The following is a 25325-nucleotide window of genomic DNA, read 5'->3' on the forward strand; positions in this document are numbered from 1 at the left end:
GACCCACAAGGTCACAAATGTGGAAGTTCTGAGCCGCGTCAATCAAAAACGCGAACTCAGGCAAACTATCAAGATGAGGAAAGTCGCATATTTGGGGCACGTGCTTAGGCACGAGAGGTACAAACTCCTACAACTCATCTTGATGGTAAAAGTTGCCGGAAGAAGAGGCGTAGGTCGCCGAAAAAAGTCTTGGCTGCGCAACATCCGAGAGTGGACTGGCATCGCGAGTGCGGCAGAACTATTTCGCCTCGCGAAGGACAAACAATTGGAACTACGAAGCTGGCCGCCAACCTTCGCTAGTCGGAGAGGCACGCGAAGAAGAAGAAGATATTCTTCAGGGGAATTATAGATATTTGGGTTCTGTCTTTCTTCTCATTCTTTAATTATATCAGCGCTGATGATGTTTATGTAAACTTCTAGAAGTTTATAATTTTTGTGGGAACAAAATATCAAGAAACTTGCAGAATGTATGTTAAGTTGCATTATTATATTGCAGATACATTATGACTACTCAGGCATAAAAATAACATGTAATGTCGTCTATTCACTATACTACACAATATATATTCCATACGAATAATTATAAGGCTGATTTTTGTACGGTGATATTAAACAATTTGTTATGTTTTTAAAGTGATAACCCTCACTTCTAGGATTGACACACAAATAAAATTTCAAAAACAAAATTTTATGAACGATGCGGGACTCGAACCCTCGACCTCTGGCGTTCCGTGCCAGTGCTCTAACCTACTGAGCTAACCGTTCGAATGACGTAACATCATAAAATCTTGTATGCTTATTGCTTTGTTCAACTCTCAGGTTGGCTCAGTTGGTTAGAGCACTGGCACGGAACGCCAGAGGTTGTGGGTTCGAGTCCCGCATCCCGTTCATAAAATTTTGTTTTTCAAATTTTATTTACGGTGATATATTTATTTGAATGCAGTTAAATATGAATCTACTGGTCCGAAATATAATCATCTTGTATATATAAGCCAGATCCATCAGGATAAGTAAAAACTTAGATAGCATTAAGCTGTAGCCCTAAATATTTGTAAAGTGCTTCGGACGAAACATAGCTTTAGGACTGCTATATCTGCGTGCTGGTATATCAGTTAGTGGTGCGTTAATACAATGTTCTACAAAGATATAAATATTATGGACCTAAACATAAGTTCAGAATATTATATGCCTATTTCTTATACATAAGTCATGACGATAATTATTACATGAGTGAATTTGCCCCAAACTGCACATTTTTTAATAATAAAATCTTATCGTTTCAGCGGAATACCTTCTACCATGCAACCAAAAGGACCCCGAATTGGATATATGCATCAAAGGATCCTTCAATCACCTGCGGCCGTATCTAGCAAAGGGCCTAACTGATCTGGACGTTCCTCCGGTGGAGCCTCTATTTATAGACAAGCTGGTGATGGAAAATTCTGCTGGTCCGGTCCGAGTGACCGCGGCTTTTAGCAATATCACAGTGGTTGGACCCAGCAACTATACTGTAACTAAAATCAGGTAATTGCTAAGTATTAATGCTCAAACATTTCAGGTCGATACGACTTAAAATTTGTGCGGTCAACGCTCAACAAATTTTAATGTAAGAATCTTGGACAAAATATATAAACTTATTATGCATAAGTATTGTAAGAAAATATTTTATTCGACTCTGTATAAATTGTTCAAATTTAAGAAAAAATATTTAAAAAAAGTATGGAGGTAGTTACTATAAAGCATTAAAAACTCTGTAAATAGCACCACACCTTAGTTATGGAGCAATCGCCCCCTGGATATTCGAATTAATTTATTTTGATTATAACAATCAGAAGACAGTTGAATATCTCTCGCCGTTCAAAAGGGTGGTATAGATTGTACCTGTACTTTCAATACGTCAACTAATAATTCTATTTTTAGATAAAAATAGTATCATATCATAATCATAGCCATAGAAACTAACGTATTTTCTACAATATGTGAATCAAATTGTAAAGATAGTTATTAGAAGGTCTTCTAACAGTTACAACTCACATTTCGCAATAATAATAATAAGCAATGACATATGTTGCAACACTACCAAGGTGTAAAGACAATCATCAAACAATTTCAAACTGCATATTATAATAATCCATCCTCAATTACCAAATGTATGTCAAGAACTAAAAATATTACATTCTGTCCGTCAAATTGACATCTTAAAACATAGTTGTAATCATAAATTGTGTTATTAGATGTTAAAGTTTTGGTAATTTTAATTTACAGCTTTTGTTTGAAATGAATATATTTGTGAGCGAAACTTAACATTTTTTGAAATTATGAAACGACATCAAAGGCGGGTAAATCTTCTGTTTTCGAACATGTAACTTTATTAATTTATCGCGCTTAAAATTTATTGTAATTTAATTTAATTTATTGTAATCTAACAGTAAATTTTGAAAACTCCAATGATAGTATTTCCATTTGCCATCATTTTCTAATAGCGTGTTAGAATTAGCGATTACTATTACAGATTTAAAGAGATTTGAAAAAATGTCTTCACTGTTCGTTTTTTCGAATATCACTCGAAAGTGTTCTAAAGTTCACTCCACTTGAATAATTTAACATATTAACGATTTCGCTGAAGCTAAGTTACTGAATAGTAATGGACCTAATTTTAGGCCTATCTGCACTGATCTGAAAAAATATTGCAGAAGCATTTTCGTGAAATTGTTTTTATGATGTGATAATATATACTTATCACCAAGCGCGCATGCGAAAGAAACCTCTTGCCTTTGTTTGTATATTGGGTAGGTCTGAGAATCGGCCAACATCTATTTTTCATAACCCTAAATAATAAAGGTTTTCTTTTTTAATACGATTCAAATTTTCACCTATCTACGATTAACATAAATTCTTGCTTTTTATATTATTCTATTCCCTCCTCAGATACGCAATAGAGTAGCAAGATGGCAATCAAATATAATGATTATTGTAGTACGATATATTTGGTAGGTCTGAGAGTCGGTCGTCATCTCTTTTTTATACCCTAAAAATTTTAATTATTGAATTTTTTTATTACCTTATAAGGCATTACAACGTTTGCTGGGTCAGCTAGTATATATACAAAATTTCATACCAATATAAATCAAAAATCTTTTTATTTATTACGAAATTTGTAGAATTTCAATCATTACATTTTATTTAGTTTTTCTCTTTTCTTGTAATGAACTAATGAAATAATGTCACAGCAGAACTGTCAAACTGTGCGCCAATAATTGATGTCATGGAATTATTCATGAAAATTTGAAATAAAAAAAAAGGATTGTGTGGTTTTATGAAACCACAATTAAAGTGAAACTTTTTATTCACATTATAGACGTTTAACTAAAAATTTTTGGAGTAATATTTATTCACTGTAAAACTTTATAAGTTATTTAGTGCAAGTCAGGATGAAGTACAAAAGTTACAATAGTATTCAAATGAGTATAACAATATTCATTAACAAAATTTAGAACATTAATTCCAACTATCTTTATCATTCAAATAATCTTTCACATTATAAGGCCACAATAGGCCTTAGATGTTAATTTATTTTTTATGACACATTTAAATTTTTTAATAGGTAATATTTTAATTTCATTTGGGAGTTTATTATAAAATATAACACAATCCACTTTAAAAGATTTAGCAATTTTACGGAGCCTAGTAGATGGAATTGCGACTTTATGTTTATTTCGAGTATTGACACTGTGTATATCACTATTCTTTTTAAATTGGCTAATATTTTTATGAGCGTATAGGAGGTTCTCGTATATGTACTGGCAGTGTACTGTCATAATATTTATTTCACCAAACTTTTCTCTCAATGAATCCCTTGAACGCATTTTATAGACCATTAAGGGTATAAAAATCGCTTTATCAATCTTAATTTTATACTTGGAAAATTGGAATGATAATGGGAAATAATAAAAGTAGAATAAGTATCCAACAATTTGTTTATTGAACTCTGTGTCTTAGCCCTGGTTAAAAATATTTATTTGAAAGGATTAAGGATGAAATTTTAATACTTTCAATTCCATTTCATGTATATATAGATATATAGTTTACATGAGGTGACTGATTCCCAATACTTTTCAATCAATATTTTTAATCAGGGAGAGTACGACATACATGATACTTAATAATTATTTAGATTATAAATACATATTAAAAACAAACAAAATAGCGTGGAGCACTGGCACAAATGAGTAACAGTCTATACACTACACGGTCAGCTGCTGCGAACTATAGGCGCCGCCCGACCGTCACGAGACATGCAACACACAGACGAAAAAGTTTGAGACGATGTAATAAAAGTTTCACTTTAAAATATTAAGGGTTACGAATCGAAATAAAAACTATCCGATCTCTCAAGTTGGATTAAACTGTACACAATGTACAAAATTTGATTAAAATCGGTTCAATAGTTTAGGGAGTTCATTGCGGACAAACAACGTAACACGAAATTTTTATATACAACTAGCTGACCTAACAGACGTTGTTCTGTACATAGTAAATAAAATACTGTTTTTACATGAATTTTGCAATAATATTACATAACATCAAGAATTATTTCGTAAAATATGCTCCCTGTTGTTAAAATGAAATTTTTCACAGCAGAACTGTCAAACCGGGCGTCAATAAATTCTCTCATAGAAAATATGTCCATACAAAACAAATATTGGAAATTAAAATAATTATGGGTCCCAAATCGAAATAAAAAGTATCCTATCTCTCAAGTTGGACCTAACTGCACTCCATGAAGTAATCCCCATTAAAATCCGATCATTAGTTTAGGAGTCCATTGCGGTCAAACAACGTGTCACGTAATTTATATATATTAAGATAAAGATTGTGCTTGTATGTTAATGGGTCGCCATTTTTTTTTATTTATTAATAAAAAACAAATTTTACAGCAGGTTTCTAAGCAATAAAAACCACTGAGGTTTGTACAATTGCTAAATTTAGTCTACCCCAATAGAGTTAAATTAACAAAAGAAAAAATAATTCACAATCGTTAGTAACTTAGTTATACAGATTATACTTATAATTTTACAAATAAAAGTAAAAGTACTTGATACAAATAATAGTTAAGCACGATAAGTTGATCGGTGGTCAGTCAAGTCTTAAAAAGTATTTTTTTAAGTTCTGTTTTAAATTAGTCTCAGTCAACGAGTCGGTCAAGTCACTTTATAAGGCAGTTTATTAATCAGTCTAGGTACTACATATATGTAAGCTGTTGTTCTTTCACCGAACGCATTGGATGCCCGAGGCATGTGCAGCCGGTTTAGACTAACAGCGCGCATACACACGGGGTGATCTATGGCTGTTTTTAATTTATTATTAAAATAATTTTCTTTTAGTATTGAATATTCAATTTGCTTAAATATTGACAACACTTGACAATGCTTAAAAAGCCCGCTTTCGTTACCCTGAAACTTACGTTAAATTTGATTTCATACTATTTTATTAAGAATTTGAATTTTATTAATTATGTCAAGGTACGAATTGTAAGTACGACCGTAACTGCTCAGTCCATACTGAACGTATGATTCGGCTAACGCGTTATAGAGAATTATTTTGACTGTATGGGCTATGCGATTTTTAAGAATTGAGATACTTGCAAGGAATTGTCTAAGATTGTTGCATACATAGTCCACGTGATTACTACATTTAAATATATCATCTATTATTAACCCAAGATATTATATGTGATGATATCTAACTATTTCTATTTTAATTTAATAAACTGTGTGAAAACATTTTTGGAAATTTCCTATGAAAAAAAATTATTAATTATGGTTCTGGTGTGTTACAGATCTGATTTGAAGAAACTACGAATCGACATGGGTCTAGTGCTGCCTCGTATTGAAGCAACCGGCAAATACGAAGTTAGCGGACAGGTCCTGTTGTTCCCAGTTCGCTCTCAGGGAGATTTCTGGGCATCTTTCAGTAAGTGAAAATAAACGAACAAAATATTTAAGCCTGTTTGAATTTTGGATTTATGTTTAGGATATCATATAAGCAACACAAGTGGTAGGCTCCCTTGCACAGGATGCCGGCTACATTTTGGGTAACTATCACCTGTGGATACCACAAAGGCGACGGCTTTTCTGCCGCGAAGCAGTAATATGTAAGCATTACTGTGTTTCGGTCTGAGGGGCGCCGTAGCTAGTGAAATTATTGGGCAAATGAGACCTTACGTCTCTCTCATGAGATCTTATGTATCAAGGTGGCGAGCGCAATTGTACTGCATGCCGCTAAGCAGCACCGCATTGTTATGGCCAAGGCGTATCAATTACTATCAGCTGGACGTCGTGCTCGTCGCATTCCTTACTGTTATATTAACTCTAAGAGAGACGCAAGAGATTTTGATTTCCGAGTTGTCGACGCTTTAAATGACAAAAGATTATTTTATAATTAAGATTTTATGTCATCCATCAGTGAATCCTGAATAGCAAGAATATTGAAGAACAAGGAGCGGTCATTGACCTTTAATATTAATATTAATATTATATATTAATATTTTCTTGACTTCAAAAAGTGATGCGGTTATCCTATTTTGAGAAATAAACTATTTGAATTTGAATAATACTTGATATATTGAAATTAGATAGAATTAAGGAATTTTCTAGGTCATAAATAAAAAACAATAATTTTTAATTTCGTACTGTAGTGTGAAAATTATAATTGATTATTTCGAATTATGTATCTTAATATATATATATAGTTCTTTTGTGCGTCGGTTGTAACTGAACTCCTCCTAAGCGGCTGGACCGATTTTAATGAAACTTTCTGTGTGTCTTCAGGTGGATTCGAGAATGGTTTAGATTCACAATTGAACTACCTCTTAAACGGCTGCACCGATTTTGATGTTTTATTTGTGTGTTCCAGTGAATTTGAGATTGGTTTAGATTTTCAATTCCGTCCATATAATATAATTCTCTGCTCATGTGTTGAGTTATATAAGGTTTTGGAGTTCGAAGGGCAGTTTTACGAGTTGTGCAAGGTTTTGTTAACTCATCGATGCTCATTTGTTTTTATAAAATAAGGGACGAGACGAGCAGGACTGCACTGCAGCGCTGCTCGAGATTATTGAAAAACCCAAAGATTCTGAGCGGCACTACAACTGCGCTCGTCACCTTGAGACACAAGTTGTCAAGTCTCATTTGCCCACTTCATCCATCTTATAATTGTTCTATTTTATTTCTTTACAGTTCGGATCTATTACATACTATACATTTGTTTAGTTTTTATGTATTACTGGCATTCCTACGATATTCCGTTAAAGAAACACGTAATCCACTCCCGTTCGGAACTTTCGTTGACAGTTCACGAAGCTCCTCGAATTATTTCAAAATTCCACTCGCATCGTACGTTTCAGGTGACGTTGCGGCTATTGTGAAGATCTTTGGCAAAGAGTTCACTAAGAAGAATACCAAGTTTATGACGGCCGACCGGATGGTGGTCGACTTCAAGCTGAGGGGCTCCCGGTTCAAAGTCAGAGATACTGTCAACCACGGAAGTGTTATTGGTACGTTAATGAGTTTGATCTGTATTGAAAATTAGATAAAAAGAGCGCAAAAAAAGAATGCGGGAAGAGTTTTTGCGCCAATTTGTGTCTCTCTGAGCGCCATTTCTTTTTATGGAAAAGGAGGACACGAGCGTACGGGTCATCTGGTGTTAAGTGATCACCGCCGCCCACATTCTTTTGCAACACTAAAGGAATCACAGAAGCGTTAAGGAAGGTGTAGGCACTTTTTTGAAGGTACCCTTGTTTTATCGTCCCAGAAACACCGCACAAGGAAGCTCATTCCACAGCTTTGTAGTATGTGGAAGAAAGCTCCTTGAAAATCGCACGGTGGACCGCCACACATCCAGATGGTGGGGATGCTATCCTAACTTGTGGCGTGTCTGAACTGACTTCAAAAAGAATTCTAGAGGAATCAATTTTAACAAAAAAATGTTTTTAAACGATAATTTTTCAATAATATCTGTTGGATCCTCTATACGGGAAGTTTGCTTCATGTTTTTTTTATTTTCTTCAATTTTTAAACTAAAGTTATTATATATCTTTTATATATAATAGCTTATATGCTTGGATAATGCCTTTTTTTATTTACGGTATGTGTAGATTGATACATCTTCTGTATTGTAACATATGTATGTACTCAATAACTGTAACAAAGTTAATACTTATTAATTTACATTTTATTTGACTTACTGATGTAAGGCATTTAGTAATTGACGTTTGAGTATTTTTGCTGCATCACTTTGCATATATTGTAATTGAACTGATTATTAAATTTAATTGAAAATAAGAAATTGTAATACCATTCTGTTTTGAAAAGCAACCTAAGAATATCTTGCTCGTTCTTCTCTAAGGAAATATTCCATCCGAACGAGCTCTATGAAAAAAAGACATATTACAATTGTAGTGCAATTTACCTACGAAATAAAATATTTTTGATTTTATTTGATTTGATCGCTGCCTTAATCATGAGTGATAAATATGGATGTTTTGTGTATATGCATGTGGCAGTATAAATATGGTTACACCTTATATAGTGTATAGTCTATCTACACTATAGTATGTCTAGATAGAGCCTCTTGCTGTTAGACAACCGATGAAAACAGGCCAGGTTTTCTACTTTAGTGTGCGGGACAAGCTACGTCTTACCCTCGCAATTATTTAGGGGTTAAGCTAGCCTAGTATAACAATGATATAAAACGACGGATGTGTAATATATTTACAGAAAAAGAGAAAAGTTTTTCATTTTTTTAACCGACTTCAAAAAAGGAGGAGGTTCTCAATTCGTCGGTATTTTTTTTTATGTTTGTTACCTCAAATTTAAAAAGTTACAAATTTGATATTAAAAACGCTTTAAAGTTGGAACAAGTTTCATATGTTATATATATATTACAGCCAATGTACTCTATTAATTATTATTAATTAAATAGAGTGACCGTTGAGATTCTTGTATGTTCTTCTCACGAGCTCTACATTTTTCAAACATATCGTAGATTCATCCCTTTAAACGAAATATTTATAGTGAGAATTCAAAAGCGCTTAGTTTAAGCCTAATTGAATAAAGTTTATTTGAATTTGAAGTCTGCTCTTTTCTTATATATAAATAAATATACGCGATATGTTTGCAGGAGAAGCAATGAACCAGTTTTTGAACAATAATGCAGCAGAGATCATAGATGAGATGAGACCTGCAGCATCAGCCGCGATCGCGAAGCACTTCAAGACGTTCCTCAACGCAGCCTTCGAGAGAATACCAGTGGATCTCTGGCTGATACCCTGAGCTGATGTTGCACAGGGCTAACGCATTCAAAGCGGTATTATCTTGTATCTAAGTATATTTCTAAAGCAGATTGAGATCTCAACTCAAAATATTTCAACAAACATTATGAGGCAGTGAACAACAAACTTATTAATAAACGCAATGTCAAGTTACTTCAAGTTTAAAATTACTTCTCCATGTCAAGTAATTCTGTAGTAACAAAGTTAAGATAAAGACAATTTTTTTTTGGAATAACTTTACTTCACGTTTATTAATAATACTGATTGAGTTTATGGATTTAGAGCGTAAATAATTAACTTGTATCTTGTATATATGTTTCTTGTATCTAAAAGCGAATGGAAGATACTTCAACGATCATGACCAATACCATGAAATTTGAAATAAAATAAGGCACATTTGGCTACCTAATTCAAATCATTCAAATCTATTTAAATGTAAACAATACAATTGACATAATAAGCTTTCCGAAGTCTGCTACACATATTTGATTTCTTCGTATAATTAAGTCTTTTATGTATGGAACCATAGACTTAGGATATATTAGCGTATAGACTTCCTGACAGGCCGATAATACGAGACCTATTTTAATTTGTCAAACAGTAAGTTAGATAGTGTTCTAAAATTTTAATTTTAAGGACTCATGCCAAGTGTGGCTGACTGTTTACGACCTGTCAATCAAATTCGGTTACAGTAACATTGATTTTGCTTACCTTTTATATCTTAACAATTTGTTGTTTTTTAAAAGTGATAACCCTCACTTCTGGGATTAATTAAAAGCCACAACCTGATAGTTGATCGAGACATATTTTTCAACGATACGTCACTCGAACGGTTGGCTCAGTGGAGAGTGCTCGCGGGTTTAAGTCCCGCATCGTTTATAAATTTTACTTTTCTATCTTGTTGTATCTCCGATAGGCATGTTCTTCTATCTCGCATGCTTAGTCTGTCTATTTGCTGGTATATTGTATGTCTATGGTATGAACAACGAACAAATAATAAAGTACAATTTCAAATCAAAGTAATGTAACTACGGATATCATAATATAGTTATTACTAAAACAAGTTTAAGACTGTAATTATTAAATAGATTCAAAAGTGCCGATTAAAAATTTCCTAGTGATAGAAATATTGAGATATCAAACCGGACTTACTAAATCTAATAATTATTTATTTAGTTTAAGCTATATTTAGTTTTAGTGATGTACAAATACCATTAATAAATCGAGTAAGTTAATGTATATACGATGTAATGAGAATTAAAGTTATACTATTATTATTGTGTGGTTTTACTTTGAGTTCGGTTAAAAGGCATTTATTGTCATGAGATTTAACATAAAATCTACTAACAAGTAAATATACTACTAAATATAATACTTTAGGTTTCTATGACAAAACAAACAAAGTGAACAATTACAAAAAAATTAAGGTAGATAAAAATTGCTCAACAAAAAAACATCAATATATTTTATATTTATACGGAATAAGAAGGACTGGATGTGGCTATCGACTTATATAGAGTTAAGATTGTGTGAGTTAGGATTTATACCATGTTTCTAATGGCTTAAAACGATCGAAAGTTATATAAGATCTAGTTTTATTATTTATTAGCCCACATTCTAGCGCTCTACAAAGCGCAGGTCCGGCCACACATGGAGTATTGCTGCCATCTCTGGTCTGACGCACCCCAGTATCAGCTCGATCCATTTTACCGCGTGCAACGTAGAGCAGCTCGAATTGTCGGGGACCCAGTGCTCTGTGAACGGCTGGATCACTTGGCGTTGCGTAGAAATGTCGCTTCATTGTGTGTCTTCTACCGCATTTATCACGGGGAGTGTTCCGAAGAGCTGTTTAACCTGGTTCCTGCCACCGATTTCCACCTTCGCACGACACGCCACAAGTTAGGATATCATCCCCACCATCTGGATGTGTGGCGGTCTTCCACAGTGCGGTTTTCAAGGAGCTTTCTTCCACGTACTTTCCGGGACGATACGACATGGGTACCTTCAAAAAAAGCGCGTACACCTTCTTTAAAGGCCGGCAACGCTCCTGTGATTCCTCTGGTGTTGCAGGAGATTGTGGGCGGCGGTGATCACTTAACAACAGGTGACCCGTACGCTCGTTTGTCCTCCTATTCCATAAAAAAAAATTAAGAGCATTGTTCCAAGTATATTGAAGCCGTTTAGGTGTGTCGTGGTAATCCATATAAATCGAATACTAAGGACAACAAAAATAAAACCCCTAAATAATTTAACATGCATTTATATGATGAATATGAAAGTTTGTTTCCGAGTCATGGATGTTTAAATGTATTTATGTATGTTTATATGAATTTATGTATGTTTAAGTAAGTATATTGTATTAAATATATCATTGTCTTGTAACTCATAACCCAGGTTATATATTATGCTTAATTTGGGGCAAGATAATTTGTGTAAAAAGTGTGTCAATATTATATTATATTATTATATATTTAAGATACATCAATAAGGTGAAACTATTTGGTTTTAGAGGTTTAATAGGTAAAATACAGTAGTAATAATTGTTTTATAGATATTTTTAGCAAAAGAATGTATTCATTTTTCTGTTTACAATCTTAATAAGGTCGTAAAAAACTCAATACCCTATATGTCGCCTATATAGCGATAACGCTAAATTATTCGTCATAAATCGTTAATGCCAGTTTATCCCATTAATTCATTTTATATATTACATATGAATTATTATATTAGTGGTGTTTGTGGTTCAAACAATACTACACAATACATATTATATTTTTAAGTATATTAAAAGGAAGTTACTTATATTTTGAAGTGGAAGCTGCGATTAGCCTTAAATTATTTAACATTCAATTATCATACAATTCAATTTAAATTATACCAAAAAGAATTTACTGGCACGGGCGGGATGTACCGCTGTATATGTATCGCACTCCGATATCCATTCGTTATTCGTTATTCCATTAAGGCGACACTAAATGCCAGCGACCTTGAGCGATTTCAGTTCACGGTTTCCGGCCGCCATCTATGTAACAAAGCCAATATTTTAAAAATTCTTGGGTGGAAAATAGTTTATATGATTACAATCCTCGTTATTACAAGTACAAGCTATAAGAATAACTTTTCTGAAAGTTGTACTAAAAAAATGCGTCATGCCATGCAAAAAAACTTATTTAACTGCAAGGAAAAGTGGTAGTTCAAAAAGGCTCTGGAGTGTTAACTATAACCAACAGCAAGCATAAGAAACCTACAAATAAGACTTAAGGATATGTGTAAAAGGATTAAGTAGTGTTCATAACTCGAAATGCTATATTTTCACCAAAACACTTGTTTAAAAACACCTTGAATGCGTGTTTTCTGCTTACTCTTCGCCTTAAATAATATGGCATGGTTAGTGCATCTCATCTTGCACAAGATCCCTTTCATCATAAATCTCGCAACAACTAATTCAGTGTGCTACCTATACTTGTATACGTGACAGTAATATTATAGCCAAGTTGTGTAATTAAGATTGCACGTGCTAAATTAAGTAAGTGTTTATTATGAACAAGTCTGTGAGTGTGCCGAGATTGCGTAGTTTTACCTTTCAAGTAAATATCATACATTACAAATCAATAAAAGAACTATACGATACGGGAACGACGGCTGGTCCATGCATCAACTCGTGAACGGGTGCTGCTTGTGGTGCCGGGTCTGACAGGTTGTGACAGTAATCACGACCTTCATGTTCACGAAGCATCCTTACACAGACAATGAATTCAAGTTCTAAAGGTTGATGCATCCAATATACGATAATTTATATTTATATAGTTAATTTTTTATTACATTTTATGAAATATATTTTATATTATATTATATTATTTAATCACGACTCATGTATTGGATATAGTACCTTACAAACTAATTTGTTATGTATATTACAGCCATTGTAAAATACTCTATTTGATTGAAAAGAGTGGCCGTTGAGTTTCTTATATTATGTTCTTTTCACGAGCTCAAATATGTAAGGAAATATGGTAAATTCATTAATTTAAAAGAAATATTTGTAGTGACGATTCAAAAACGCTAAGTTTAAGCCTAATTGAATAAAGTTTATTTGACTTTGACTAATAAAAGAAGCGCCGTTTTATTATTTCGGTTATATTGCGATTACTGAACTGATTGGAGTAAGTAATACACCATCTATGTTATTAATAAACGCGAAGTAAAGTTATTCTAAATTTAAAACAAATGTTGCTAGACTTGAGCGTATCCAAAAAAAGATGGTACGGCATCTTGCGTTTGGTCATGGAGTTCTTAAAAAGATTAAAACATATGAAGAACGACTATCATATTTCCACATGAACTCCATAGAAGAACGAAGAAATTATTTGGACATAGTATTTCTAAAAAAAATATGCACTGGCCTAATTAATTATCCCGACTTGCTCAGCAATGTTAGATTTCAAATACCAAATAGAATTCCAAGATCATGTCAGCGACAAATCTTATTTTCATTACCAAATTGTCACACTAATCTAAGAAAATTCTGCCCATTGTCACAAATGTATACCCTGTATGATCAGTATAAGAAGGATTCCTTAGATATTTTCGCTTCCTCAAACTTTAAGAAAATTATTCTTCAAAGAGATATCTTTAATAATATTACCCAAACAGGATCTTAAATCTATGCTTACTAATTTTTCTACTATTTTATGTATGTAATAAAAAAATAAGTGTGTTGTTATCTTAATTAAGTAAAATTTTGTGCATGCTGTGATTTCCTGTAAGTGATAAGACACTTAGCATTAATTTAATTGTATTGTTTTTTTTTGTTGTATTAGTGTACTTGTTGTTGGAAATCCTAATAAATAAATAAATAAATAATAAAGATGTAGCATGTTTTGGAGAAGGTTTTAGTACCTATATAACTTACCCAGAACCTATTTTTTTAGTACCTTAAATTCGCAAAAAATACATATTATATATTAGCAATACAAATAATTCAATAAATAACATTACATTACATATTATAATTGATACAATGAGCGGGCGCATTGTATTTAATTTATGTGGCAAAACAATGTTTACCTGGTCAGCACTTGTATAAAGGAATATTATCAAAACAAAACTTATTTGCAATACTTAATATGCTTATATAAAATAAAAACTAATATTACAAGGAAGTGTGTCAAAAATAAATGTCAAATAACAGCACTTGAGTTTCTAGTAGCCCTTAATGTTAAACAAATTGACCTATATATGACAAAGAAAAGGTTAAGAGTCTTATGATTTTTGCGAAAATTTCAAACGTAGTGCATTTAAGACATATCTCAAAAGATTTGTTTGGTCTTTTGTTGTTGAAACCTTTCTAGCATTCTTCTCAGAAGACTCATTCATTTGATATCACTGGGATGCATAAATAACATGCCTTGTATTGATATTGGTCTAAATTACCCTGAACTTTCCTCACAGGTCCCACTCTCCGTCCAGAAAATGAACCCCACATTTTAATGTTTCCACCGCCATGTTTCACCTGATTTTTTGTGAATCTTGGATTCATTTCCGCTTTTACAGCCCGCCGTACGTATTTCCTTCCATTTGAAGAAATCAAATTAACCTTGGCTTCGTCAGAGAATAATACATGTTGCCATTGGGCGTAGGTCCAATGTCCTCGTAAATATTTACGTGCAAACGTCAAACGTGCATTTCTATGTTCCTTCTTCAACAACGGTACTTTGCGAGCCCCCCCCCCCCCCCCTGTAACATCCTTGCTTCTATCAGACATCGTCTAACGGTCCTCGCTGTAACAGCGGCTCTTTCGTCCGCCCCAAACACTTCGTGTTTAATTAAAACAGAGCCTAAAAATGGATCTTTCTTAGCTAACCTGGTTATCATTCTACCTTCTTGCGGAGTTGTTTTTCTCGATCTTTTTTATCTGGACACATTTAAAGCTGTGTTGTTGCGCCTGAAATGTTGCACTGCATAGTTTCTTTAACAATTTATTTAAATATTCTGCTATCCCTCGGTATACCAACCACGCTCGACAAACTTCATGATGATTTTTCGTAGTGTTGCATCGCAACTTTTATTTTTGCCCATTTTTCTTCAAAATTTAAAATTAATAATCTTGATTGCTGCCAAATCTACCACGAAACAATAGGAGAAGAAATAAAAAAATATTGAGATTCAAATTTATAAAATAGAACGCAATATCTCAGTGTCCCTAATTAAATGACCAGCCAGCATTTTTTGAACAAATAGCACTGTGATAATCTATCAGCTATACTGTAAAGAGTTTTAATGTTTAGGAAGTTGTTATTGTTTGTATAATCGGGCACATAAATGACTAATTATACTTACATGTAAGGGATATGAAATCTTGTTTAGACTTGTTGGAAAATAAAAATTAATTCACAATTTGGTTTAACTACAGAGTGTCCCTAATAAGTTGACCACGACTGTATATAAACTATAAGAAATTGGTTCAGCTTCCATGGTTTGACCTAAATAACATACACGCAAACATTGCAGTATAGTTTAAGGGTCGCAGAAAAGGCCAAGGTAAGTATATAAGTATAAAAAATTTATTCGTACCAAAATTTATGAACGATGCGGTACTCGAACCCGCGCCTCTCGGGTTCCGTCTGAACGCTCTTACGAACATCATAAAATCGCATCAGCATTACTAAAAAAATGTGAAGTGAATGTCATATTTTATGTTTAACTGGGCACTAACTTAAAAATGTTGTAGAATTAAACATTTTAGTTATCTCATTTTGAATAACTATTTTGAAATTGCAATTATTTGTAATTTTTTTCATTTGGAAAATCTGTAACCTAATTTTGTTTATTGGTAGTAAAATATGTTAAATTCATATGTTACTCGAATAAAAATAGCAGTAAAACTAAAATATTTATTAAATTTTATAATAAGTAACTAAACAAAAAGTATAACCGCTTATTATTATGTTTCGATTGCTGAATTGATTTAATCTATCATATTGGAAGGTAAACTGTTTATTTCATAAAATTATTTTAACAAACAAAACAGATCAATCATATCACTGAGTGAGGTTTACACTACAGGTATACATTATACGTTTTTTTTTAAATAAATTACTTGTTAATATTCTGTATCATTTTAATGCTTTTTATCACTTGTTTCTTTATCTGTGTCGTCAGGTAATAAAATATCATCAGCGTCCAGTATTCCAAAAGTGTGGTCTGCTAGAGGTCGGAGAAAGTCTCTCAATGCTTCTTCCATTGGTTCACGGAGTTCTTCGGAGATTGGCTCCCAATTGTCATTAAAGAACTTATTCATTGCGTTACCTGCAAATACGGAAATATTATTTAACTATGTAGTATCAATATTTTCAACGTTTTCTTTCGGAAATTTATGACGAGAATTTTTTTTTAGTTTTTAGTATAGTAATGAAAAGATTCCATGTTAGAGAGAGTAGTTTCTGCATCGTCGATGCAAAATGATCGAGTTGCAATTTACGAAGTATATTCTATTTAAACATGTTATTATCTTTTATTCTAGTTGGGGAATCAACGTTTTGATATGGAAATATTATGAGGAAGCTTATTGTCAGCAATAGGAGATCCGTTGGAAAGTCAATGTTACCGATATAGCACAAACGGTAGCGAAACTGAAGTTCACATAGCTCGACGGACAGATGGCCGTTTGGGGCAGTAAAGTACTCGAATGGCGACTAGGTGCCTGATGACGTAGTGTTGGTAAGATGGACCGACGATCTGGTCAAGATCGCCGGAATACGTTGGATGAGGGCAGCGCAGATTAGCATAATCTTTGATTTCGTTTTAATAGTCATTTGACATCTGAAGCTTAGCTTAAGCTAGGACAGCCCATTGCAAAAGTCAACATCGCGATTTTATCACACTCAGTAAAATTACTTGTAAGTAAAGTCTGAGTAAGGTCTAAGAACTAGACTAAGACTCATTAGGGGTTGGTAGGCATCCCACCAGATGGACTGACGATCTGGTCAAGATCGCCGCAATACATTGGATGAGGCAGTCTTTTTTGAATGGGTTGTAGTTTTTGACGTTCAATAAGTAATTTTAAATAAAAATATTTGAATTTGAGGTCAGCGCAGGACCGATCGTCAAGGGGATCTTTGAGGGAGGCGTTTACGTCTTCCGGCTGAAACGATGAATTGATTAATATGGAAATTACCCAATTCCGAAAATAAATGCATGCAATGAAATACCTAGTTCATTATCACCGCCAAATAAACTGCCAAGATGCATGGAGGCCTGACCGATGTGAAATTTAACATGAAGATCTTCACAGGACAGTGCATCAGAACTGTTGGCCCTCGGTCTTCTACCTAATTTTATGGTGACTGTTGCATCGATATTTCCTGAAAAGTAAAGCGCATTTATCCAAAACAAAAGTTCATGAAAAGAAAAAAGCATTATAATACATAATTAAAAAATCTTGAGCATGGGTGTTTGATGAGAAAGAAATTTAACATAGCATCTTGAGCAACGAATGCATGAAGGAGGAAAACTTAAATAAACCATATATTTGATTAGAATACATCTAATATCAATTCCAAAAGTAGGTGTGGCTATCTCGAAAATATAAAATTGGATTAATCTGAGTAAAGATTGGCTTACGTTATTGTCAACATGGTATTCAAAGGTATAAACCGTAGATGACAAAATTGAGTACTAAGCGATTGAGAGGTCTCTTTTCTATGCTATAGAGTATATAGATGAATAAATAATCATATTCATCTATATACTCTATAGTGTTCTATCATAAGAATTCCAAATTCAAATTTTTAGGGATATTCAAAATGGGATTTTAAATCATTTATTGATATTTGTTAAATTACTTTTATTTTAATTTAATTTCCTGAATATTCGAAATTCTCAATCTGTGGATTGGATTAAGAAATTCATTTAGGTTATAGTAACCCTTACCACATGTAGATTTTTAACATGCCATGAACATTATCAAGAGATTATTGAGAGGCAACAGTAAAAATATTTATTTCATTAAATTGTTCTATTAGTTGATTAATGATTCTTTAGGAGAAAGGTTATAAATATCGTGGACTATTCTTCTACAGTACAAAGATTGTATTAATATCGGCTGCATTTCTCCATAGGACATATTATTATAAAAACAATGAAAGCAAACTAGGCAAACCGTATCTATATCAGTAAATTGTCTAATATTTTCAACCTCATATGCCGCAGAACTAAGACTAATAGCCAATCCTTCAACTTTTTCTTCAATAACAAATTCTAATTTAGTGACCTCAGCTTTGTTATTAATTTTGATAGTATTCACTTTTTAAATAATTGTTAAAATAATTACCATATTTGGCAGTAAATTCACCGTCGCCTTCCACTGGAAGCATCAAGATCTGTCCCTTCATAGAGTAATGGCCTTTCATCTTTAACTCAGCAAAGTGTAATTTTGCTATGACCCTCTGTTTTTCTGGTTGAACGCTGCATAAACACGGTTAAGAGTAAATTTAATAATGAAATAAAAAATGATGAAAATGTGTTTCGGTTTGAAGCGCCCCTTATTTAGTGAAATTACTACTGAAATAATTAACTAAACTCTAGACTCACAATCACACCCAAAAACTCTGCCTACACGTCTATTAGGCAGATTTATTGTTCAGTTGTGTTTCGACCGTGCTTTGAATACAACGCCACGCAATGACAAAGTGCTGAATGAAAAACTGTCCAAATAACATCAGATACAAACTTAAAATGATGGAGAGTCGTATTTTAGGTAAGTGCTTAAATTAACAAAATTATGTTTCAAACGTTTTTATTCATTTTGCTAAATTATTAAATTTCAATTGCTAAAACAAAATATTCCTGCCTCGTCTTCAGGTCCGAGTTTCTAATGAGCGTATACAAAAGACTTTGAACATCACTGCCACGAAATAAGGTGTAAATTTGAATGAATGTTTTTCAAAGTTTGGATATTTTTTGACAGCCTTTTAATAGGTGTTTGGAAGTATAGTTGTTTATTGATAGAAAGATGAAGAGGAAAGTTGAAAATACAATGACACAGTGTGAATATGGCTAATAGAGTATAATACCTCTACAGTAGATGGAATCACCAGAAACACAATACATTAATAGAACTGTACTTAATTTTCATACTAGAGCGTCCAAATCGACGCACGCACACATACACACGATTTACACTACCGCTAAGCAATCTTGGGAAGACAAAACTGTGCCATGCCGTGCGCCGCAAAAACTGGGCACTGTGCGATTGAAATTAGTGCCACCGCGCCGTCCACGTCGTCATTCTTTTTGTATTTACCAAGAAAATTTATTGAAGTAGGCGTTATTGTGCGGAAATCCATAATTGTCCAAATGTTTTGACTACACGAATCACCCTCAGTAGATGTTGACTCACCAAACTCTGGCATGAGACTGCTGTATGTACCAACCCTAGCTGAGGTACGCTACTGTTCTAATACTTGTATTGTGCCAGAACCTATAATACTTATGACTAAAATCGTGTCAATAACGGTTAATATACTCACACTACATTCTTTATTTTAAGTGTTGAAGGTCCTCTAACTGTTACGTCAGAGAATGATGACGTCAACGTTATTGGTCCTGCCCCTTGCTTGATAGAAATGGACTTTATGAGCAGTGGTTCACACGGCGGGACGTTAAATTGAGGGATTCCTAAAAATTTTAAAGTTCTCTATTATTTAGTTGGTCAGCCTAGAGAAACTCTATAAGAAAATTTCGTGATTCACTTGATTGTATGAAACGGGCAGTCATTGATAGATTGACAGATGACGGCTATAATTTTGAAGAAAACGGAGATAGCTGAAATCAACTACGCTATAAGCAACTGTTTGCTTTCAAACTTAGCCGGATTATTCTTCGTCGCCAATCACCATACTGTAATTAGTACTTTGTCAAACTTATGTCAGATCACTGCACGTTTCATACTACACTAAAGAACATCATTCACGTTTCATACATTTTTGGACCAAAAAATGAAAATGCTGGCCAAAAAGAAAAAGTATATATTCGGATAGAATACACAATTCCTAACATTTTTTACTATGACGTCCAATCTGTGGGCACAATGGTTACGTCGTAATAAAATAATTAAAAAAAAATCCTTTGTTGATAAAACGGTTGAAGTGTCACTATTAAAAGCATGGATATCTTACGTTATGATATAATACTTGATAGTAAAACACAGTGGTAAGGTTGATGAATAGTGTTGGAAAAAAATATTTACTCATAAAATAAAAATAAAAAATATTTATCAAGTACTAAACAGCATTTATTTTGTTTGATCGCTTTTACAAGGTAAGGGCAACATTACTAACTAAGAAAAAAACGCTCTGGCAAGGTGTGATGGCGCTGGGAGAAATAAACAATATTAACCTTAACATTCCTGCTTAAAATCAGTTAATGACGTACGATTACACATCTTATAGTCTTACAAATACGTCATCTAAGCTTATTGCGGGTGGGCTGAGGTCATGTTTAGCATAACCCATGTACCAGATTATGCACATAGTATGGGAGCAACATCTGATGGTTCTCTTTCCTATATGGCATGTGCAATAATAATGTTTTATTGCTCGACGCCCGGTTGCTGTTCTATCCAGGACAATATACACATAGTATGTTTTGGATCTGATTTGTCGGCATTGTATTCACCCTCTAAATCAACCACAAGTCCTCTCACTCCAATTCCCTTACAAGCTCTAGAGGAATTCTACCACTGAGCTCAATGCTAAAAGCTCCATCTGGTTGAACATGCTCTCCATAGTAACTTCTCGCTTGTTTCAGCTGATATATACCAAGGCTAAATAATATTAATTCTTCTTCGGTCAGCGTAGGAAAGCCATTAAACTCTGCCATATCCGCAGACATGGGCTGGAACTGTGCTCTCATTCTGTTCAAGTTACGTCTGGCGACAAGATCTGCCAGTGTATTGGGCATGTTTATCCTTTTCAGGATTATTTGTAAGAAATCAGATGCATGGACATTATCCACTATCAACACGTGATAAGCATTATTTAATGCTGCTGCGATTCTAAAATATTCAAACATCAAACACTCCAACCTTTTTTATCACCAAAGAATTAATAAAAAAAAAAAATTTTATTTTTTTATTACGACGTTGTGCGCACAGATTGGACGTCATAGCAAAAAATGATAGAAATTATGTGTTCTATGCGAATATAGTACTTTTTTTTTTGCCCGGCACTTTCATTTTTTAGTCAAAAATGAATGATGTCCTTTAAATTTTTACTTAGGCAGTTGCGCTTCGTATTATGTAGTATTTACATCCTCTTGAGTTGTATACTTCATAACATATAAGTATTGTCATAATTTAAAAAAAGTTTTTAATTGATTATAAGAAGCCTTATTAGCTTGAATTCGGTATTTGTGTAAATATGCTATCCAAAGGTAAATCTCTGAAAATAAGAATCATTCTAATTCTCTTCTCTCTTTTACTTTGTAATTAATACTGGTAAGTTTATGTACTGTAGTTTACAAAATAAGGTTAATGAGAATAGTTGGCATTCTCTGGATCTTCAATGAAGTTTCTTCCGCGTACAACCAAATTGTTCAATGAACTTCCAGCCGCGGTGTTTCCAGGACGATACAAATAAGCATGAAAACTCTTAAAAGCCATCTTGGGATTACTCTGGTGTTGCGAGAGAATGTGGGCGGCACTTAACAACAGCTGTCCCGGACGCTCGTATATCCTCCTCTTCGATAAAATAAAAATATCCTGTACTAATCCTAAGACGCGGGCACCAACTTCTGCCTGGAATCTTTCAGATAGGGAACCAGGAATCTAACGCCTAGATGGAACATTTCATACGACACGCCACAAATTACATTAACAACCACACTATCTGGATATGTGGCATTCCTCCACAGTGCGGTTTTCAAGGAACATCCTTCCACGTACAACCAATCAGTGTTGTTAGCTCCCAATGCGGTGTTTCAGAGACAAGACGACATGGGTACCTTCAAAAAAGCGCGTACACCTTTCTGAAAGGCCGACAATGCTTCTGTGTTTCCTCTGGTTTTGCAAGAGAATATGGGTGGCGGTGCTCACTTAACATCAGGTGACCCGTACGCTTGTTTGTCCTCCTCTTTCATAAAACAACAATAACAATTACAAAACGGATATTGCCATATTAGTTCATATTTCTGCCAACTCTTTGTTCCTTTGTCGAGGAATTTTTAATTATAATTATTTAGAAATTAGGAATAGGAGGACAAACGAGCGTATGGGTCACCTGGTGTTCATTTTAGTGAATTGACCGCCGCCAACGTTCTCTTGCAACACCAGAGGAATCACAGGAGCGTTGCTGGCCTTGAAGGAAGTTGTACACGCTTTTTTTGAAGGTACCCATGTTGTATCGTCCCGGAAACACCGCACAAGGAAGCTCATTTCACAGCTTAATAATACGCAGAATAAGCTCCTTGAAAACCGCACTGTGGAGGATGGTGGGGATGATATCCCAATTTGTGGCATGTCGTGCGAAGGTGGAATTTGGCGGCAGGAAGCAGGTGAAACAACTCTTCGGAAGACTCCACGTGATAAATGCGGTAGAAGACACACAATGAAGCAACTGATCAACTGATCCATCAATTCACAGAGAACTGGGTCCCCGACAATAATTCTCTGCATGTAAACTAGATATTATATTATTGAAATTTTTTATTCATATATTAAATGCATAAGACACAAGTCATTTAATCCAGATTATATTAGAATGTATAAAATATAGAGTGATTAGAGGTTACAATATAATAGTTATGTCTATTTTTTTTTGTAAATAACGAAACACAAAATCATACCTGATGCAATTTGTGGTATAAAGGCATTCAGAGCATCTCGGAGACATATCCCTAACGCTTTTTCTTCTCGAGGGCAAACAAAACCACCAACTGTAATAAAAGGCATAAACGGCATTTATTTTCTCAAAATTGATTCCTTTGGGATTCTTTTTGATCATTTCTAATATACTAGATACTACTACCGCTTCAGAAACAAATGGCGCTCTGAGAGAGAAGAAGCGGCGCAAGAAACTCCCCCAGCATTCTTTTTTGCGCTCTTTTGAATATTATATAAAGAACTTGTCATTTTATCAACGCATGAGCACAGGGTTACTTGATTGGCAGGTAATCTTTGGCTTTTCTCGGATGTTTTTGGAGTGAAAACTACTTTACACGTTTATACACTTTTAATGTGCATTATAAATAAGATTGGAATGTCACGCTGTATAGTACTGTCAGAGCAAAATTTATCAGATGAATTTACACATAATTATAATTATATATAGGTACCTAGCTTAAATTTATATAAATTACAACACAATTGGTATTATTCATAATGAATTATCGGAGGTTTAACGTACATTAAACTCGAACGGCCTTACAAATAAACTTAGCATAAAGTTATACTTGAAAATAAACCAAGAATATGCGAAATGTATTAAATATAGGATGTGACATCTTATTGAAAGTCAAAAACTATAATATATATATTTTATGAAAATAAGGGACGAGACAAAATATGTCAAGTCTCATTTGCCCAGTAATTTAACCAGCTACGGCACCCTTCAGACCGAAACACAATAATGCTTACACATTAATGCTTCACGGCAGAAATAGCTGGCGCTGTGGTACCCAAAATCTATTCGGCATCCTGTGCAAAGGAGCCTCCCACTGGTACGGTATTTGTGTACGGTCTAGCCTTAAGAGGAAGAAAAATTTTTTCTTACAGTTTATGAACTTCTTTTCCAAACTCCACACAGAACTGAGCAAGAAGAATAGAACCAAGCCCCACAACATTCTGAACAATAATGCACATTACTAAAATTACTATCTAATGATTTCATTAATACCTTATCACAGATACGTGATGATATTAAGTGAAATAGTTGGAACGTTACTTAGCTCTACGTGCTATCTGATCGTGATTCACACACAGACAATATGTTAATGTAATGTGGCCCCAATGTTAATATAATACAAATAAATAGAGATATACATATCGTAGGTAGGAGACATATGGGTTCATATAATGTATAATAATATCATCTTTACACTGAACACACACACAAACTGAAAAGAGAATGACACTCTCTTGGAAGTATTCATAATCAAACGCAAACATATACACACAACAACATATTTTTATTTAGTCTCAATAATATAGACAGTAAAATACAATTATATAATTAATTAAGAGTGGGGGGCAACGAGAGTCATAGCACAGGTTCTACCTAGTTTGAGCTCCTGTCTCACTCAATAAACTACAGGGGTAGTTTAACATTTTAATAATAATTATTGCTGTACTATTTGTAACTATACTACATATTGGGAGAAATATACGAATTTCATTTGATTTGATTTAAATATGTTAATGTGAGGATTAACTCAGATTATGTTGTTTTTGCAACGTCTATCTGTGAGATATAACAAATCTCTAACTTAAGTGAATTCACTCACTCCTGGGATTAAATATACAATTTATTCAGCAAAGCTTATTCCTTATGGGAAATTCAAGCCCCCGCTAGGGACACGCCCCAGTACTCTTTATAGGCTTAAACTAAGTGCTTTTTAATCGTCACTATAAATACTTACTCCTACCATATGTTCGGAAAAAGTAGAGATCGTGAGAAGTGAGAGAACATACAAGAATATCAACGGCCACTCTATTTAATCACTAGAGTATTTTACATGGCTATATATACAAAACAAATATTTTATAAGGTACTGCATCCAATATATGAATCGTATTCAAAGTTAAAAGCGTTTTAATTATCAAATATTTCATAAAAAGTAATAAAGAATAAAGTGTTTAAATATAATTTATTACCCTATATTGGATTAAAACTTTAGAGCTTGAATACATTGTTTGTGTAAGGATACTTCGTGAACATTATGGTCGTGATTACTGTCATAATATCTTTGGTATGGTAAAGGGGCTCCTGTTTCCACAATT

At 33.7% G+C, this 25325-nt stretch overlaps 2 protein-coding genes across 2 annotated transcripts in view; one reads left to right on the forward strand and one right to left on the reverse strand.

The window, feature by feature from the left end:
• Positions 1-10605, forward strand: part of LOC126965869 (uncharacterized) — a 37651-nt gene extending 27046 nt beyond the window's left edge. The window contains exons 2-5 of the mRNA XM_050809639.1: positions 1284-1524; positions 5840-5973; positions 7406-7555; positions 9181-10605. Of these exons, the coding sequence (XP_050665596.1) occupies positions 1284-1524; positions 5840-5973; positions 7406-7555; positions 9181-9332 (677 nt within the window). The 3' untranslated portion in view covers positions 9333-10605. The remainder of the gene's footprint in view (positions 1-1283; positions 1525-5839; positions 5974-7405; positions 7556-9180) is intronic.
• A 5714-nt stretch (positions 10606-16319) lies between these two features.
• Positions 16320-24169, reverse strand: LOC126966070 (uncharacterized). Its single transcript, XM_050809945.1, has 6 exons — positions 24100-24169; positions 23174-23263; positions 19861-20008; positions 18663-18796; positions 17542-17694; positions 16320-16639 (listed from the first exon to the last, which is right to left on the reverse strand). Exons 1-6 carry the CDS (start codon positions 24167-24169, stop codon positions 16452-16454), a joined length of 783 nt encoding a protein of 260 aa, XP_050665902.1. The 3' UTR covers positions 16320-16451.
• Positions 24170-25325: the final 1156 nt, after the last annotated feature.

Source organism: Leptidea sinapis, chromosome 9 (genome assembly GCF_905404315.1).
Source record: "Leptidea sinapis chromosome 9, ilLepSina1.1, whole genome shotgun sequence".
NCBI classification, from domain to species: Eukaryota; Metazoa; Arthropoda; class Insecta; order Lepidoptera; family Pieridae; genus Leptidea; species Leptidea sinapis.

Coding starts and splice junctions, on each gene's coding strand:
- LOC126966070 (XM_050809945.1), bottom strand. CDS start 24,169: ATGTTGTGGGGCTTGGTTCTATTCTTCTTGCTCAGTTCTGTGTGGAGT. Junction 23,264..24,099: donor GGAAAAGAAGTTCATAAACT/GTAAGAAAAAAT, acceptor CTTTTATTACAG/TTGGTGGTTTTGTTTGCCCT. Junction 18,797..19,860: donor CTTAAAATAAAGAATGTAGT/GTGAGTATATTA, acceptor GTGTTTATGCAG/CGTTCAACCAGAAAAACAGA.